The 21,271-nt window shown below is 36.7% G+C and overlaps 1 protein-coding gene across 46 annotated transcripts in view; it reads left to right on the top strand.

Annotated features, from left to right (window-relative positions):
* Positions 1–21,271, top strand: part of Slo (calcium-activated potassium channel slo) — a 132,711-nt gene that overhangs the window by 15,651 nt on the left and 95,789 nt on the right. For all 46 annotated transcript variants that reach the window (XM_076442414.1, XM_076442388.1, XM_076442378.1 and 43 more), the window contains one exon: positions 20,744–20,805. In XM_076442414.1, the coding sequence (XP_076298529.1) occupies positions 20,744–20,805 (62 nt within the window). The remainder of the gene's footprint in view (positions 1–20,743; positions 20,806–21,271) is intronic.

The following is a 21,271-nucleotide window of genomic DNA, read 5'->3' as shown; positions in this document are numbered from 1 at the left end:
ATGCTTCCACAGGGGAGATCAAATTCTGCAAAATTTCTCCTCCTCGAAATGAATCCACAAAACCGGGAATTCGTTCGATTATCCGCAGTCTGAAAATCGCGGAGACCATTCAAAATTATGAATAGACTGCGGATGTTGCATTTTAAGCACAATTTAAAGCAGCGGACAAATTAAAAAGATTTGAAGACATGGGCGTATTGGCTTCAGCTTAATCAGATACTTAAAAGAAGAAAAAAAATTTTATTTGGCTCCTGTGTCTTGCAATCAATGCGAACATTTTTGATTTTGCATAAAGATCTGCAGTCTAATTATGAATCACAAAATTCTATAAAACACAGTGCAGCACAGTTTAATTTCCAATCGACCAGAATCGCGAATCAAAAAGGAAAAGTTTTTCAACAATTATCTCACGGATCTTCGCGAATGCTTCCATGTCCACACGTTATTTCACCGGGACCGGAACAGGCCATACAATCGTGTCGCCGACTAGACGTTTGCTTATTTCAAAACCGAAGTAGAAACGTCGCGAAGGTTTCTAATCGCCCGCGTCTGCTCGCGTGTCGCGAAGCAGCAGCCGATAAGTACAGACGCGCGAATATTCTCGGTCCAACTTCAATAAATTCGCCGGTAAAGATCTTCGCGAGCTTTGTTGCGTTAGAAGCCGTTGCTTCATTATCCAAACGCCCGCATCCCCCGTCAGATCCAATACCAAAGGTTGCAGCGAGCAACGAACGCGAGCTTATCGAGCAAAGCTCAAGTACAGAGCACGGCGCAGCGAAGACGAACGAGAGGAAGAGAGCCACGCATGGTCGGGGATCAACGAAACTGTAAAACGCCGCGTCGGTCCGGGGGGCTGAATGAAGCTGTAAAATTGTTTCGGCGGTATTTATTACCGCGTACTCGACCGGCCTACCATAATTGAAACGCTTATGCGCTTATTTCGACGCTGTATAATCAAGCGGACCGTTTAACACAACGCGCGGTAGAATTATTGGAAATTTAAAGTGCTGCTATCTGGAACAGAGCCAACCACTGAAATCGATCGATAGCTAAAATACACAAGCCATGCTCCTTTATTTATTTATGCTACTTGTGCTATACGTTTTCAGGAGTGGTTGTACACTCGAGGAGCACCGTTACCTATATCTGTGTACGTGTACGCGCGTGTGTCTTCCATCCTGTGTGGCGACTATCGCGTATCAACGTGTGGCCGCGCATGTGCTCACTCGATACATTGACACATGCGCCGTATTTTTGCCGTTCGACAAACGAACCGAAAACGGCAACACTCGAACGAGACAAAACATTTTTCATGCCCGACATGAAATTGCTCGCTGTTTCTTTGATTTCGAGTCACGTGCTCGCAATTCGCCAAATAAACGCACACAGAGTCACGTAACTGGGAATTCACCAGTGGAACGGACGCCTGCACCGACGGTTCGAGGTCGCCATTTTTTTTTTAATGGGACTCGAGCCCTTTCACCTGTGCTCGATTCGTCATTAAAATCTGCCGTTTAATTATTTTTTCGGTTGGTACGGGCTTCTACTGGCTGTTTTTTCATAGATGTTCAAGAGATTTTAGCAAAAGCAAAATATTTAAATATTCAGAGTATTCAGAAAATTGCATTCCGGAGCAAAATGTTTTTCTTGCGAAAAACATTTGCAGAGCTTGTGGAAGTATCTCTGAGATGATTAATTTTTCGACGTACATACGAATAAGGAAACAAATTTTCTTTCATATCTTCAAAAATAGCGGAGACAATGACGTGCTGATGTGTACATTGAATGACTGAAAAAACTAAGCGCAATGAATTATTAAAACCATGAATACTCCGAAACTCTCACTTAAAAAACAACGCTTTTCGTATTAAAAAGCTTTGGTTGACAAATTTCTTTCGTATTTCCGAAAACAGTGAAGATAATATTTACAGTGGAACGCCCTGTACCGATCAAATGACTAATAAAATAGGCGCAGTGAATTATTAAAACGTGCTATCGTAATTGCGACGAGTCGAATTAATTCGACGTGCCGAGAATAGCCGAGGCTAGTGTCAATGTCAGTCAGCTAGTGCCAAACTGAGGGAAATACTTAAGAAGAAGAAGAAGAAGAGGAAGAGGCAGTATGGGCCCCTCGCTATGAAATCGCTATTATATTCCTGATTAAATAGTATAATAAGCGGCGATAGTTTATCAGAACTTTTAGAAAATTCCTCGGTTCTCCATAGAAACGCGTCGCGAGCATCTCTCTCGGGCGGCGACCATTAACGTGAATCCTAATAAACTACAGTTGCCAAGACACGCCCACTGCCTTCAATTGCATTGAATGCAGGGACCTCTCCCGTGACGAGTGAAACGTGTATACATATAATCGCGCACAAATAGGCATGTATTATGTACACGCCGGTTTTGTCTCGGCAACACCATTATGATGGCGTTTCCATTTGCGACGTTCTCTCGACTACCCTAACGCGCCCCGCCCGCCTAACGTCGTCGTGCCGTCGGTGGCTGCTTTTGGAAAAAGCCCAGCCGTGTCTCCGCGTAAAAATAGAACCTTTGATACGCTTACAAGCTGATTTTCATGAAACCTCTCGCTTGCGAAAATATTCGAGACGTGTTTCTTTTCTGCGCGACCCACATTTCAGAAACTACCCTCGGCTGCAGGGGTGACAGAGCCCCGGCAGGCTCTTTACCAAAACAGCGTTCGCACAATCCAAACTTTCCGTTCCAGATAGTGGCACTTTAAATGTCCGATAATTCCACCGCGCGCTGTGTTAAACGGCCTGCTTGATTATGCAGCGTCGAAATAAGCGCATAAGCGTTTCAATTATGGTAGGCCGGTCGAGTACGCGGCAATAAATACCGCCGAAACAATTTTACAGCTTCATTCAGCCCCCCGGACCGACGCGGCGTTTTACAGTTTCGTTGATCCCCGACCATGCGTGACTCTCTTCCTCTCGTTCGTCTTCGCTGCGCCGTGCTCTGTACTTTAGCTTTGCTCGATAAGCTCGCGTTCGTTGCTCGCTGCAACCTTTGGTATTGGATCTGACGGGGGATGCGGGCGTTTGGATAATGAAGCAACGGCTTCTAACGCAACAAAGCTCGCGAAGATCTTACCGGCGAATTTATTGAAGTTGGACCGAGAATATTCGCGCGTCTGTACTTATCGGCTGCTACTTCGCGACACGCGAGCAGACGCGGGCGATTAGAAACCTTCGCGACGTTTCTACTCCGGTGTTGAAATAAGCAAACGTCTAGTCGGCGACACGATTGTTTGGTCTGTCCCGGTCCCGATGAAATAACGCGTGAACATGGAAGCATTCGCGAAAATCCGTGAGATAATTGAAGGGGTCGATGGATAAAAGTGTCATGTTTGTTTTCTGTAAAAGAGTTTTCACCAAAATATGTTGTCCTTTTTTTGATGAATGAAGATAATTATCTTTTTTTGTATTAGAGATTAACTACATATTGATTTGTGTTATCTTCATCCATCAAAAAAGGACAACATACCTCATTAAAAACTCTTTTACGGGAAACAAACAATTTGTTACTTGACACCTTTATCCATCTACCCCTTTAATTGTTGAGAGAAACTTTCGTTTTTGATTCGCGATTCTGGCTGATTGGAAATTAAGCGTTGTCGCACTGGATTTTATAGAAGTTTGTGATTCAGAATTTTGAATGGTCTCCGCGATTTTCAGACTCCGTATAATCGAACAATTTCCCGCTTTCGTGGATTCATTTCAGGGAGGAGAAATTTCGCAGAATTTGATCTCATGTGGAAATATTTCCATGTATCAAACGCGATCTACTGAGTTCCATTGATTTTTGTATTTTAGCGTCTTTTGAAAACTGTCCGTAGCTGTAAATGAATATTAGATTCAGACAGTATAGTAGTTTATTTACGAGGTGAATAAAAATTGCTGATGTGAAGGAAATAGATTGAATCACGCGTATACGAATAAATGGATAAAGTAAATCAATAACGAATCAATTTTACAGTATTAATTATAATATTCATGAACGGAATCGATGAGCGTGCGTCGAGCCTTCTTTCAGAATAAAACTGTTTTTCATACATCATTTATGAAAGAAGTATCTATTTATAAAATGAGCGATTACCAGACTGTGGATGCTTATGCGAACACTCGTTTCCATTGATTGCGTCATAGAAAAATCGATCGTGACGAACATGAATGTGAAATAACATTAATTCGTGTTTACAATGTACGATTACTATATGTCAGAGCATATAAATAACAATTTATCATGAAATGTGTATATTCATGTATACACAATAATAATATTTAGCATTAAATGTGCCATATTCTGGTAATACAGATTTCACTGCAGTTGCAAAATTTAGGTGGATATAGAGGCTTTGAAATATTGTAATTTTTGTATATTTTTAGTCACAAAAAATGGGGCTCATAAAAATTAGGGGGATAAATCCTGTTTTATAATTTCGTTAAGTTGACTTTAACTGTACCTATGATTTGATGAAGGATGTATCTGTAGTGGATGTCAGCCATTTTGTTGAAACGTATTGTAACTGCTGTAACGTAATGACTGCTGATTCTGAAATTGTTTATAAAATACAAACTTTTGAATTTCAATCCAATTTATACTATAAAGTAGGGTTGAAGTGGGGTGAAAAATATCTTAACCTACAGTGAGATAAAATAAAAAATGTAAGATATAATAAAATGCAACCGATACTTTTGGAACACCCCATATGATTCTATTTTCTCGTGTCGCAGCGCTCAAAACGAAGAGTCACAACGCTCTCGAATGAGTCAGCTGTGCATTACTGATTCACTATAAGCAACGCTTTCCCCGAAGACTAACTTTGGAGCCTAACTTTTTAGAGCCTAACTTCTTGAACTTTTAAACACGTGAAATGCATTCTTTATAGAAAACTATAAGGTCACCCGAATAGCTCGGATGTTATTGGTGATAGCAAAAAATGGCGTCAGACGAAACTTGGTTTCGAAGGTGGCATGATCTCGTGTTAATCATTTTTTTTGTAGGTGGACTCGTAGAAGACATGTAAAAAATATATTATTCTGTTTAAGGAAAACAAAATTGACCTTCACATGACCTCTACGTGTCCACTTGCAGAAAAACTGTTAACAGGAGGTTAGGCCACCCTCGAAATCAAGCAGTTTTGTCTGGCACATTCTTTCTATCACCAATAGCCTTTCGAGAAAACATACAATATCTTTTTTCTACGAAATTCTGATCGACAAAGAATATCTAATCATTATAACCACAAAATAAATAGTAGTACAAGGGGTTAATAATATTATCCCATGTATTCTCCGAGGATTTAGTGTATCAATGTTGTGCTATTTAACTGGTTAAATCATTTGTTCGAAATTTCAGGGAGTAGATGCGTGAGCCTAACGTCGTCAGTATAATGACATGCGTACTCAAAGGGTTGAAACTCTTTTGCATCACAGTCGTTCAATAGACGGGACTGGTAGAGTGAGCGTTTAAAGGAACATAGACAGAGACAGTAGAAGTCGCATTATGCGAGGAGGCCACTCTTGCCTCTTGCTTTATCTTGTACCACTCCTACTCTCTCTGTCTGTCTCTCTCTCTCTTACTCCTCTCTCGAGTAGAGTCTCGGCCCTTCATGCTTAATAGGATCCTAGTCGAACGAGTGGCTTGTTTTGCTGTCGCGTTGCACTGTTCATTTAATTATACAAGCAAACCGTGTTCCGCTCTTTCTCTTTATTTTGTCTTTCTCGCTCGAAAAGCAAACAACGCAAACTGAAAACATCTCGAGGAACGCGAACTAGGTCGTTTGGATGGTCATCCCCTGGCCTAATTTTCTATGGCTATACTTAGAAAAATAGTAGGTGTCCAGGCAGGCTCGCTAAAACATCGCCAGAACGAGCGATTGTAATAAAAATTGCCCAATTATATCGGGTGTGTCAGTATAGCAGGCGTAACCGGACAAGGGGTGACTCAAAATGCGACAAAATAAGTCGGCAATGTGGAGTAACATTTTTTTCTGTGGTTCTGTTGAAATCGAGCTTCAACATTAAACGTACCGTTTGATTTTATGTTTTGTTTATTTCACTGCTATTAAAATTATAAAGTTGCGTTCAAGTTAAGTATGTCTTTCACTGACGAATACCCTTGTGATGATTAATTTCTGACTGCATGTACTTCAACAGTTTCTTTACTCAGTATTTAACCCTTTGCACTCCAACGTATTTAGTGACTCATATAGTACACCAACACTATATTAGTTACAAATATATTAGTTACAAGTATATATATATATATATGTACATAATAAAACAATACGGTTGCTACAATACAACAAAATATTTATTCCTTAGCTACATTATATAAAGCAAGTTCAAGTTTATAAATCTTCAACAATATGAAAATCTTATGTTTTGTAATTTGTCATAGTAATGTCGCATTATCGGCGACAACGGAATGTAAAGGGTTAATAATCTTTCCCAACTGGAAGTTAAATATTACAGGTTATTGAACGAAAACTCAAACTCACCTTCACATCTCGATGAAGAATGGAATAATAGATAATCTAATTACCACATTATATGTCTCGTTCAATATCGAACAACTTTCGTTTGGAAATATTTTTGATACATCCAGTAGCATACGAGTTAGGTGACATAGTCAGGTGACTCACCCTGTAGAAAGCACAAACTATAGGTCAACTTCGCGAGAAGTAGAAACGGTAAATCATGGACAGACACGTCACCTGGTGACCTATTGAATACTATACTTGTTTTACGAACTCTAAATCTCGTTTTAGAGAAAAAGCAATCTTTTTCCACGTCCTCTGCTCACGTTTTAACGAAGTCTCGCCAGCAGACTAATTACGCTACGAATACTGGAACACCCTGTGCACGATAAGCTCTATCTCAACGATTTCAATGGCCTTGAAAGATACATGTTAGGAAGGTGAACGTCCTGGGTAATTTCGCTTCTATATATTTAAGTGTCGCTTATCGTTAGTTTCAGGCCGGCTACTTTAGGCCGCTGAATCAACGCTGGATAGTCGCGTTCTCGTTTTAGACTATAGTGTCGCATCATCGATATAACTGAATTAAAACTAGATATACGCCGGTGCGATCAGATACGGATCTTTGTGCAAGTTAAAAGATGGTCTGCATCAAAGGCAAAAAAAGAAATTTGTTTCTCGCACTAATAATCCTAATCAGTTGAAAATAATGTACAGTCAGTGTAAAAAGTATTCGTACAGCCTTCAAAAACAGATAACTTTTTCAAATATGAACTAACACGGTTTTTTTGTAATTTTAAATTTATATTGTAGTACGAATACTTTTTACACCGACTATAGATTTCTCAATCCTTTTAATGTTTGCTACGTTTCATATTGTATTTCACGCCAAACCACAGTCGCCAGAATAAGATTTGTCTCCCACTCTACTCTACCCCTTCCACGACGCTATTCCCCCACGATTCCGCCCGGTCATGTGACGCGTTTCGTCTGTGTCGTGCATACGTCACAATGTCACGTAACTGATCCGGTACTGGTGGAGAGAGGGTAACTTCTCTCCTCAATTCGAGTCTGATCGAAAGATCTGCACTCTTCTTATAAGCAATAGCTTCATCGATTAAATGAATAATGTAAGAAATTTTTAATCGATGCGAAAGTAAAAGATTTACTTGTTTCACTAGTTAAATACCAGCAATAATAGAATAGTTATTAATAGACTGCGGATCTGTATGCAAAATAAAAATTGTCTTCTTGAATTACAAGAAAAAAAAAGTTACATAAAGAATGATTCATTTGGTGCATAAAATCCGCAGCCTAGTTATTAAAAATTGTTGGACTCTCATTGAAAATATGATTCCAAACAATTCTAACAATTATACACTAGCACACATGTCGCCATAAAAAAGTTGATTAAAAAAGACTGTGCACATGTATCGTTCGTGGCAGTAAGTGCACAGTCTTTTTAAACAATTCTGTATACATTTTCTGCCAGATAAAATTTTTAAACAGTTTTCTGATGGCTCTTACTCAGAGCCATTGAAAAATCAATTTGAAGCAACCTAGTACCATCAGTTTATACTTCGGAGCGGAAAGAAGGACAGAATATCAAATATTCGGTTTGTGTCCATGCTAAAAGCTGATTGAAGTCTAGGATCCACGTTTAAAAATGGTTTCCTGGTTGCATTCGATGACGCGACGTCTCATATTTTTCCGAAACGAGATTCACCTGTGCCAAGAGACACACAAAGGCTTACGAAATGACCTAATATTCGATCCGAATACTATTTTCCCGGACACTGGTTTCATATAATCGCAACAATGGCCTGGGCCATCCTTTTCTGGTAAAAACAGGTTGCCGTGTACTATCGGCAGATACTCGGCTCTGACGTTAGCAGCATCCAAAGACTCTCTCTCTCACTCTCTCTCTCTCTCCCGGCGTGGGGCATAGCAACAAAGATGTAGGTTACTGGGTTATCACCACCATTCGTGGCTCATCCTTCTTCATTGCCGGAAGCTTTTCCAACCAATTGCTCCTTCGAAAGGACAACGGTGCCGTCGATCCAACGGTCGCTCGTCCATATAATTCCTCGAGCAAGGAACCGGCAGCTAGGCCCTCGATATTGCCAATTTTATTCATACTAATCGCTAGACTTCGGACCTCTATGCGAAAATTCTCTGCATCAATTGCGTGAAACAAGAACCGAATCTACGTCTCTTCAGCTAATCACTTCACATAATCTAGAATTGATACATTCAAAAATTTCTTAAATTGCACCTACTCTCATTTTTGTCATAAATACATAAAATCTACTAATCACAACAACAATTGTTTAACTTGTTCACTCTTGTGGAACATCGTAGTTTTGAAAGCTGTTGATGGGACGTTACTTCAATATTTTATTGTTAATTTATTGATACGCATCGGTACACATAGTGAATCCATTAATAATTAAAAAGAATTTACTTTAATTTAAGAAAAGATTTATTCTAATATTGAAAAGAGATTACTGGTTTCAGTCTTAAAAATGTTTTCATATTGAGAAGATTTTGCTGAATTTTATTTCGCGCGACTCGATAAATAATTCAAAAAATAATCAATTTAAATTTCAAAAATGTTACGCGTAAGATTCAACTCATTTCGGAAAAATACGTCGATATTGAAAAGAGTTTGTTTAACACCTTGCCGTATTTTCTTCACAGTTACAGTGATTAAAACGTCTTTATCCCCAAAAATGTCGTAGAAGGGAAATGAAAACTTATACTTTCTGTATGGCTACATTTATTTTAATGCTGAAATATTCAATAAAAAACGAATCAAGTTTGATTTCATCTAAAAAGAAACGCCTAACATTCGTATCTGTTGGACTTTGTTAAAATCTTCATCACGAGTCTGACTCGCTGAAATACGGCAAGGGGTTAATCTCAGTAACTTTGAAGATAGGAATAAATTATTTTAATGAAGAAATTTTGAGGCTACCGCTATCGTTAATGAAAGGTGAATACTAAATTTTAATCGAATGGAGACTCACTGTACCATCGGTTAACGTGTCTATCAACAACGGGAACGGGTAAAAGCTTGTTTGGACTGTACGAACGTGTATGCTAATTAGTGCTGACCAACACGATCAGGTATCAGGTTGTTTGCGTAATTGTGGTTTCCCTTCGCATGCAACAATATCATTCGTTTATTATTAGCATACTAAGTGGCAGTGTATGATATCACTGCATACCGTCTTAATTGGGAATCGACGACTAACAAGTAGTAGGCTTTCCAACAATGGTAACGTATGAATAGGTTGCGGATTTTTATGCAAAATAAAAGTCGCTTGCATTCGTTGCGTGGTGCAGCAGCTGCACAATCGTTTCTTCCTTTCCTTAAACATTTAAATTTTCTATCTGAATTGCAACAAACTGGAATGCGGTATAAATTAACCCTTCGCACAGAAAAATGAACTTCTCATTTTGTTGAAAATTTATAAACTTGAACATGTTTTATTGTATAATGTAGCTAAGGAATAAATATTTTTTTCAATTGCAGCAACCGTATTTTTTTATACACTTTTTTTTTTACATTCACCTGTAACTAATATAGTGCTGCAGTTGTTGGTGAACTATATGAGTAGACTGTGGATCTATATGCAAAATAAAAAATGTTTGCATTGATTGCAAGACACAGCAGTGAAATAAAAATTTCTTTCTTCTTTTAATTATCTGATTAAGCTGAAACCAATACACACGTTGATGTCTTTAAATATTCTTAATATGTTCACTGCATTAAATTGTGCTTAGCCATTTTTGTCATAAATGCATCAAATCCGTAGTCTACATATGAGTCACTAGGCTGGGTTAATTTTGTTTTTAAATATGTTTAATACGTTGAAAATAATATAATCGTATTTCTACATTCTTCTGATTCTTTTACTGTTTTAAAATATATCTCTTAATCATGTATGCATAAAAATCAACAAGTTTAAAGATTGATATTTTTTTAAAAAATTTCTGAAGCCGTTATTATTTTTCTTTGATTTTACCAACGCGTATATTGAGGTTCCGGTAAACACACAGAAGTCAACGTTCGAGTATTTTCATGCTAAATGCATCGGAATTCGAGTGTTGCACTGCGATACCGTCTCTATAACGAAAACTATGTCTGTTAGCTAGTTAAAGCAGCTTTCAGACTGTGCAATAAAATTGAAATACGATCCATTCCGCGGTTTCTGTACACGCTCTACCGGCTGCTTATGCGAATTTCGAATTATAAGAATTGTAATAAATGTTTCCGTCATTTCAGTCATATCCGTAACCCGATATTTAGTGTAAAGGAAATGTACACTACTGTGCAAAAGAAAGAAGCACCCAGTATAATTATAAGATATAATGACAAACAATATCTTTATGTAGAAATTGTATTGTACAATGATTGATTTATTGCATTCAAAATATTAGATAAACAGCGGAATCCTTTTTCAAAATTGACTGTTCTCTTATTTGATTTTTTACGCTTTTCTATTAAATATGGCCGGGTGCTTCTTTCTTTTGCACAGTAGTGTATATTTTTTTTTTTGCACAGAATATTAATATTTATAAACATGAACTGTGATTAATATTTACGTAAACTAAATATAATCAATATTGAAAGTGAATGTTTATATACACATATAATTCATGATTAATATTCAACTGCAAATATTAACATCTATAGTTATACGATTGTTCTTTCTGCATTTACATAATTATTAACGATCATACAGTAAGTATCTACATAATTAATAATTAACATTTACTACGAACATTAATTTAATGTATACCGTAAAAAGTGAATAAGAAAGATCAATTCTTTTCTAATTATACCAACGTTCGAAGTAATCAGATGCAGAAATATGAAAGTTCGTAGTTTTACAACTTGACGGTCGCTCGAGCGCATTGTGTGCACGGATAATCGGAATGTAAACATCTGCGTGCATAATATACACATTGCCAGCACGCACAATTGGACCACGGTTGGAATGATCATTCGAGCCAAACGAAAAATGCTTAAACACAGCCTTGTAGTGGGCACATAGTGAGCCGAACCTCTGCAATTAGCAAGTTCACTGCTTCAAAACTCGAAACAATCATTTTTATTCCCTGGAGAACACCGTTCTAATTATTATTCCCTGAAGAAGAATGGTTTCAAGACTTTTTTCAATTTTATTCCGGCAAACAATTTTCAATTCGTTCTACGCTCGAATAAATTTTACACTCGCGTCTGACTCTTGTCCGCTAGTTCTACTTGTACCGATGCATTGGCGGAGGCGGATCGATTGCTTTTACTGTGTCAGTTACTGAATCATCGTTTTGTGCTTGTTTAACGAGAACGGAGTTATTAAGTGTCTCAATTGTCGTTTATTTTGCGAATAAAATAAACACCATAGATATCTATGAATTTTGATCTGTCGTAACAATGTTTGGTTTTAAAAATCTGCCATAAATGCGCGTACAACTTATTTATCTCACTCGACGTCATTATTATTCTTGTTAATTTATCACTAGACTACGGACATTTATAGCAAAAATTAATAGACCAAATACAAAACAATGAACACATTATTATTATCATTATTAATTTATTTCTAGGCTGAGGACATTTATAACAAAAATTAATAGACGAAATTCAAAACAATGAAGAATTTAAGAGAAATATTATTTTCGACTTGGTAAAATGTTTCGAAGGAAAAATTCATTTTTCATGTGACTTCTGTACAATCGATTTAGAAAATGTTTATTTTGCATAATTTCACATAAAGACGGGTCCAGCAAAAAGGAATTATGAAGACAGAAGAATTTAAGAATATTGTTACCGTATTGTCGACTAATTAAAATGATTGAATAAAGAGATTTTCACCTAACTTTCGTTTCTTACCGATTTTGATCGTTTTTATTTTGCGCAAAGATGCGCAGCCTAACGATAATATAACAATTAATAACAATGGGATAACTGTTTTCTGTTCGAGTAACGTCAGAAACGGTTCGATATGCTCGATATTGATCGGAAATGTTTGATAGCGTCGCCTAGACACTTTGACTGCACTGTATAGGCGCGTCGCTACGAAAATAGCGAGGGCAACTCGTGATGAGTCTCCTCGAGACCCCACGCTAATTCGCACGCTAAAATAAGATCGCCGGTCTTTATTTATACCGAGATGCGATAGGTCACATTGTCGGTTTTGGGGCAAATGGTATAACGCCACGAAGCGACGACGACGTACCGAAAACTGCATTCCTAGAGACGATGAACGAATAAATCGTGTGCGCGCGCGCGCACTCGAATGCAATCCGAAGTAACCGTACAAAAATATTCGCGCACTACGTTTGCAGCTTTTACCAATCAATTCAACGAAACGCTCGTGTTCCGAACGATCTGTAGCACTGCGTTTGAAGATTTTCTTAATAAAATTAGAGAATGATTCAATCACGAATCTATATAATTTCTCTGGAAGCTTGACAACATTTACAAATTTATTTAACAAAACACGCAAGTGAAACTGAAGATTGAATAGTATATATAGCAACAATGATGTCTTGAGATCATCATAGTAAAATTAGAAAATATAATTGAATGTGTAAAAGAATTTATGTAATTTTTCTGGAAGCTTGTCGAGGGCAATGTTTGCCAATTAATTGAATGCGGCGCGTACGTTAAACTGAAAATTTATGTGAATTACATGTGAAGTAACTTTTTCCTTTGTGAAATTGTTCTCCCCAGCTTCATTAAGGAGTTATTAACGAAAAACACGGATGGCTCGGCAGCAGGTTTCACTGAGCGTAGCGTTGGGTCGCGTCGCGGTGAAGCAGTGAACAATAGATGGAGCAAAAATGGCTGCTCTTTTCCTTGCGTAATCCAAGTTACAGTGCAGCCAATTGATTTAATTACAACTTACTTATTCAGCCGTAAAAACAAATTGCTGCTTCGAAATGTGTGTCACTGGGCCATTTGAAGAGGAACTGCATAGCTGACTTCAGGTTCAAGCAGCGTCGAAAGCTGAGGGACGTAGTCAGGTCAACGCACTGCACAGCTGGTGGTAGATCACAACCGTGAACGTCGAATCGACACGTCTTTAGAGATGTTCTCTCTACCGCGGTTAGAACGACACTGACCTTACGTAAGATTTTTTGGGAAAGTTTAGGGAGGGCGTTATGGATGTCAAACGACGGGGTGATCAGACAAAAAAACAAGACACAAGGGGAACCGTTGTAAGACTAAAATTTATGGCGATTAATTAATTAGCTACTCGCAAAAAAGTCTGTCCTTTTACCCAGCGAGAGATATAATAAAATGTCAGGTACGCGTGGCGTTTATGAGTCTCTATTGTCCTGTACGTCCCTTAATAAACTTTCTAAGAGAAGAACAACGATGTTTTGCCACGTGTTGCCATAAATTCTAGTCTTACAGCGGTCCCTCTCGTGTTCCGTTTTTTGTGTGACCCCCTCCTCTTGTTTACTACTTCACTGCCGCGTGACACCAACGCTACGCTCAGTGTAACCTGCCACCGAACCGGACTCTCCCCGCCATCGCGCGCCGAGGCCGCGCTCTGATTGGCCCTACAACATCGTGTCAAACTCGTGATGAAGATTTTGCACACATTCTAACGAACGAATACAGTTATTAATTTCAATATTGAATACCTAAGTTATTGAATATCTAGTTATTAATTTCCTTTAAACCAAGATGAAATTCTATTTTGATTTTGTTAATGTATAGTTATTGGAGAACATGTAGGCATACACAATAGATATAAATTTTCTCCTTTTTTCGGAAAATACGAACTACAAAAAAAGTTGTAATCACAGAAAACGGAAAGTAAATCGTAGGACAAAGGGTTAACAAAGTCGAGGCGGACATTTTTCAAATGAAAATGATCATATCAAGGAACTCGAACATTTTTGGGACACCTTTATAGGCTATAATTGTAATATGTCGTAATGTCCATAACGAGATACATGTGTGTGAAGGGTTACGTCAGTCAAATTAGAAATTAATTAAATATCTTATCCAGTTCTCATTGCGAATATATTTCGTGAATGTTCCTGTTAGTTTCGATAACGAGAGCTAGGGATTCGAGTGTGTATGGACCGGTCGGCAAATTTACGGTTAATGTTAAACTGTTAATGTTAGTACAGGGTAAACGTTCGTTAGGTCTGCATGGCCCCGAAGCCGCAGTAAATCGGCCAGCATAATAACGAAGCGAATTAAAGCACACTAACAGTATTTTAAGTGGGAAAAAGTAGAAAGACGACTCGTTGCCAGGGAAGTTTTACATCCCGCGATGGCAAACTCTCAAGTTTCCGTCGTTTCACGCCAGCGGCAGATTTGACCGAGTTTTTCTAGCTCCGCTATTTATAGCTATAAACGCGAAATTAAGATCCGCGAGTCCTATTGGTAATGAAGTGACAGTGTCACGCTGTGCCGCATATTGCATTTGCCTTTCACACATACAAACACATATTTTCGCGTGAATAGACGCGACTGCGGGTGTGAAGCAATTTAAGAAAATGGTCATGTGACTGGCTCGTAAAAAATTATTCTGAGGAATAATCATCGAATTTTTTTTTTTAAATCAATGGTAATAAACATAAACCATAATATAAAAATATTTGCGAAACAAATGACATACAAACAGACAATTTGAAATTGTTCGTAAACTTCTTGATAAAATTATTGACAAAATAAAATTGCTCGCAGAATTACTGATGAGATAAAATTGTTAACAACAGTACAGTACTTCCAATTACTAATAGACACAACATGAAAATAAAATTAACAATAAAGTAATTGACAATCTTACGACAATGTTATTGATAAAATTGCTGATTATAGATGAACATTTAACTAAAATAGTTGACGTAAAAGACATAGAATAAAATGGCCACTAACATACTCAGTGAAACAGATAAGACAAAATTACTTATTCTAATATTTGACGTATAAATTAAATAAATAATGCAACAAATATATTCTATCGATAATAAAGCAACTTCACTCGAACATTAAAAATTCAAATTTTGCATTGAACATTTGCATGCGGTAAAAATAGTTTTGGTAACATTTTTTAAAATATCGGATTTTTTCGTTGAAAGCTCGACAGGAAAAAGAACGAAGATGGTTCGAAAAGTATCAGATTCCAATCAGCATGATTTCCTCGCACTTGGTACACATCTCGCGGAGAGTCTCGCGTCACGGAATGAGATCCTTTGCAACATAAAGTGGTTCGCCGGGTGAACGGCTTGGTCACATGAAATTCCTATATTTTCTTTCTTTTTTTTTTTTTAACGAGTCAGAGCGCTTGACCCAAATCGTTTGTAACCACGTCGCATAGAAAGATAGAGATAAAGACAAAGGTAGCGGAAAAATAAAACACTGGCAAAGAGACCGGGCAGGAAGAGGTGGAATTACAGAGGCAGAGTGATTGTCGACGTATTTGTAGTGGGAACCACTTTCGCCGGTGGAAATGTTGACATTGTGTACCTGGAATTAGCTTCCTGTCTTAGAACTAGTATTAATTTGCCGTTGGCATGCATCGGGAAATGCGACGCGCTCCATGGGGAAACTTCTTAGCCGGGAAATGGTAACTTTTCTTTTCGAATTTTCCACAGAAAAAGTCTCGACAAGAGCTTGCGAAAATGTATTATGCAAAATAATAATTGTCTACATTTGTTACAAATAATAGAAGCGACTTTGGAATTTCATCCTTTCTTTTAGCAGGTCAAATAACTAATTCTCATATTGTTTAATAAAATAATAATACACAAAATTTCTAATTTCATCGATAATAATACAAAAATTCTCAATTTTCAACAACAATAGTAGAACAAATTTTCTATTCCAGTAATAAGAATGTAATAATCAAAATTTTAACAAGAATGATGCAATAATATGAATGTCAACAACAATAAAAATTTTCAATATCGAATAACGACAATCCAAAAATTCTCGATTTTAACAAAAAGAATACATTAAATTGTCAATATTCAACTAATATCATAAATCCTCAATCTTCAACAACAATTACATCTGCAATTCCCATAATAATAATAATATAACAAATTCTCAATTTCAACAACACATTCTCAAGTTCAGCTATCATGACAGTTGAACACAGTAATAAAAAGTTGAACAACAGTGGCGCAATAATTGGAATTGCATAAACAATGATGCAACTTTTCGATTGCGCGAATGCTAAAAATTTGAAAGCCTCGGTGTGTCTGTTTATCTCATTCTCGAAAGTTGCTTACGAGGACCGTGCGAATGCTGAAGCACGCTGCAACAGCTGGTTCGCGGCTCTTCTAATTCAAATCGGAAAACATACGGTTGTACACAAGCGGCGCTTACAAAAGAAGTGTCTGATATCGTTCACCCACACACTAGGCTCGACTCTCTTCACTGCTAGCCGACTCGCGGTGTCAGGCAGTATATATTCCACGTTTGCATTGAGAGTCTTTCAAGTTTTTGACACTGTTTGTACCACGACCATGAATTCACACATCACTTGCCTATCTATTATTTCATCCTACCGAAAAATGTTTGCACAATTCTATCAATATTATCCATAATCTGATATTTTAAACAAATATATCAAATTCAAGCACAATCATGCCGAAATAATAAATTTTTCACTACCTAAAGTAGAATATTGATATAGATTTTTATTTCGCTAAATTATCATTTGATAATTAATTATGATCATATTTACTTTTTTAATTCGCGATGTGGTAGAACCTCGATTATCCGAATATTAAACAGTTTATTTTAAAGCGATCCGAATACTTTAAATAGAGCAATTATTTCGAGTAAATAAATGCGTCCGACTTGCTGGTAGATGATCTGAGAAAAGTCTCCGATTGCACAGAGTTTAATAATAGATTATTATCAATAAATATTTACAAATAGTAAAAAATTTAATTGATTTTTTTTAAAACGAAGTGGAAGAGGGGGGTCGTTCCATGAGAGAAATGGCCAAATTTGGAAAATGGATCGTATCTGGAAGAAAGGTGATTAGCAGCCGATTGGCAACCGTCCAGACGAGGTTTCCAAGAATATAACGAATTTGTCTTGACGCCGTTGGTGGAGGGAATAATCGTCATTGGCCGAATGCAAGTAAAACGTTAGGTCTGACACCAGCGCGCGCCCTTCTTCGTTTGACTGACACGGTTTCGATGTGCCAAGGCCTATTACCCATAATCCACTTTCCAAGCTAAGAATGAAACACATGTACAAACATCAATGCTCTTCGTTCATTCTTCTCTTGTCAGTTGCAATCAGTTGACGACAGTTCTACACATATGTAAACTACAGTTTTTGTAGTTAAAGCGCGAACAATTGTTATTATTGAAAATTTCCAATTTTTGCCAGAAGATCTATCAGAATTTATCAGAGATTTATCATGAAGATTGGTGTCTCGCTCTATTCAATCAATGTTCAAACCTGTCGAAAATGTTCACAATGTTATAAAAGTATCTCTATGGCTTTTATTGAAAATTAAATATCTCAGAAACTGAAAATAATAGAATAAAACGGTTCCCATTGTTGTATTCAGTGAAACAAACTTTACCAGAACTCACAATTATTTACTGTTATACTAAAATGTATTATTGACAGATTTATTTCGAATATGAACCGCAGAAAATATTCTTTTGAAATTTGTCAGCAGGGGTAGTTCGCCTTTCTATTACGATTTTGTCATTTGATCCTGTTTGCTTGAATAAATCTCAGAATCAGGGTAGAGTCAAAAGCTCACGGTCAGCTCCTCGACTTATGAATCACGCCCGGCATGACTCCCTACCTTTGCATCATGCCAACTTGTCTCTCTGAGCTCGAGAGACGTTGCAGCGGTGGTACGGTTTCATCGGCAGTGACTTTCAGCTGCCACTTAGGGGTTACGTGCACCTGAGAACGATGCAAGTCGTACTCGAGAATTTTCTTCATATGTCAAAAACTATATATTTTCCCTTATATATTCTATTCTATTTATTCTATTTTTACATATTTTATTTCCATATTCTATTCTCTACTTTTCATTGTCTATATTGTATTTTAAATATTTCATTTTGCGTATTCTCTTTATAATAACGTATATTATATGTATATTCTTTTTCATATATTTTATTGTCTATATTTTATTTCATATATTCTATTTTATACATATTTTGTTTATTTACATTTATTTATTTATATAAATATATAATTTATTTTATATGTCCATAATACTATAGTTTTTAATATGATCACTAGACAGCGGATTTTATGGATTTATATGAGGTAAAAATAAGTAGGTGTAACCTAAAACATTAATAACATTAAACGAATTTAAGAATACTTTTATATTATTTCAGCCTATTGAACATATTAAGAGAAAATAAATGTCAATGTCACTCCGGTTTGTTGCAATTCCGGTGGAAAATTTTTATTTTGCATAAAGATCCGCTATCTAATGATCACATTATCATATAAGGATATGCTAATGTTACACCATTGTATGATGATATGTTAGTATCTCATAATAATTATACTATTTTATGATGATATAATAATATAATACTATAACACGGGTACGATAATATCGTATCACCGTATTATCATATTTTTCTATTATTATATTGTTGTTACGTCAGTCGAGCCAAAGACGTGGAAGGATTAAATAATTCATTAAACAGATGCAACCCAGCCTGACACATGTTCGACAGAAAAATAGGTGGAACGAAGAGATTGGTTAGGTTATGTAGGTCGGCTGGGTCACCACTTTGGCCTGCGACTAAACCCTCCAATTAAAGCGTGCAGATGAATAGTCGATTATCGTCCTCCGCGAAATAATTCCTGTGCCCGGGGCAACAGTTTTCCTCGTGTCATTGTCATTCCTCTTATTAAATATATATTGTATCTGGAATGGCTGAGGTAAATGTCCCAATCCATATATTCCGTTAAGAATATTCCATTCCAACTGTACATTCTTATACAGTTTAATTTCTCTATCACTATCAACTCTTTGAGAGATTTAATTTTGAGCCACATTGTTACCATTGAAAACATTTGGAAATTTTTTTTACACATCTTTCCCGAAGAAATAACGGAACAGTAAAAGCAACTGTTATTTTTGCTTTCTAAGAAGTAATGATTTATTGAGGCTACTCGCCATTGTTGATTATTGCTTCATAATCCCTGTTAAGATCAGTTACGTTTCTAATTCAAATGCTTCAATAACAAGGTTCTGTCTATTTATAGCGGAAAGTAAAGGTTCTCTATGATCTCATATCTAAAAATCATTCGGAGCAAGATGCAATGATCGTCGATGCCAACATAATACTTCACGGCTATAAATTTAAAAGTCGAGACTGTAATGCAATTTAAATCTCTCATCAGACACTTTCCAGCCGAACACTAGGTCCGTTCGGACCCAGATCAATACGTGTATACAACAATAAATATTTAGAAATGCATTAACGATAATACATGATTTTATGTACCTTGCAGGTTTGCAAAAAATCTGAAAAAATGCAGAGACAACAGTTATGGCGATATATAGCTACTAAAAAATATACAAATTTTGTAACATTTATGCTTTGATGGCAAATTTGCTTTTTAAGACCATTTCAAGTTTTTCACGACCACGATTTTACGACCACAAAATTCCAGAAAATTCTCCAACATGTATTTTGATAGCTACCACGTGTCAGATTATTGTGCATCGAGTTAACGCGTTGGATGGGCAGCGACGTGATGTGTCAATCGGACTGATGAGTCGGAATTGATGACAAGGGGGAAGTTCGTTGGCTAGCCAAGAGACAGTCCGGCATCTTATTACGGTTTTCAGTACACAACAACCTTGAACTTTAAAGTCTGTTTGCACGGACCAACACGGAAACGTTTAAGCTTGGTCTGCCCGACTCGGTCCCAGCACTATCAGTCCGTTTAAAAATATTTCAAACTCAAAATGGCGCGTGGGACTCTAATTCTCGGTCTGGCGTACGCGAAACTCTTTTACACATTCATATTATTAGACCATCATTTTGTAGTAGATTTTTAATAATTTCTGTTTATGAATATATCTGTATAAATTTTCCTAATCGTCTAATTCCTATTTTAATTATTCTTAGTTTACATTTTTCACTAATATTGAATAATATTGTGATTCAGTAATTATTATCTTTTTTGTTTCGTTTGTAATGGACAAATGAACTAAACAAGCCGTTTGTTTTCTGTTTCAGGTGGTGCTAGTTTTCATTCTCAGTATAGCGTCGCTTATAATATATTTCATCGATGCCTCCAGGTGAGCAATCTAAGCAACAATTATCTTATAAATTTTTTTAAATATGTACTTATTTCATTAATTTCGAACGGTAACAGTGTCTGAGCATTATCAATCGAACAGTTGAAGCATACAGGCAACAGTTGCAGCTCTTCCAAAATTAGAGCACAGAATATACTCACGTAAAAAATGTCGTTTTCTCGAAAATTAATTAATTGGTCTTTTGTCAGCAATGTCCTGCAACTCCATAATTTATTTCAAATATTAAACATTAAAGTGCTATTCTACCGCAATTTAATTTTTCGAAAAGTTAAGACATTGTCCGCGCGACACGACGCGAGAATCAATTATTATCGATCGATACGATCGAGCACACCATAACCAAGTATCTCATTCTTTATAAATATTTATGAGAACTGTAATTGCAATATATGTATAATTTTATTACTCTTATTATCTTAAATAGTGCTAACTCATTTTGTCAATT

This window comes from Lasioglossum baleicum, chromosome 18 (assembly GCF_051020765.1).
Source record: "Lasioglossum baleicum chromosome 18, iyLasBale1, whole genome shotgun sequence".
Taxonomy (NCBI): domain Eukaryota; kingdom Metazoa; phylum Arthropoda; class Insecta; order Hymenoptera; family Halictidae; genus Lasioglossum; species Lasioglossum baleicum.
Note: the sequence above shows the minus strand (reverse complement) of the source record. Positions and strands in the feature narration are given on the sequence as shown.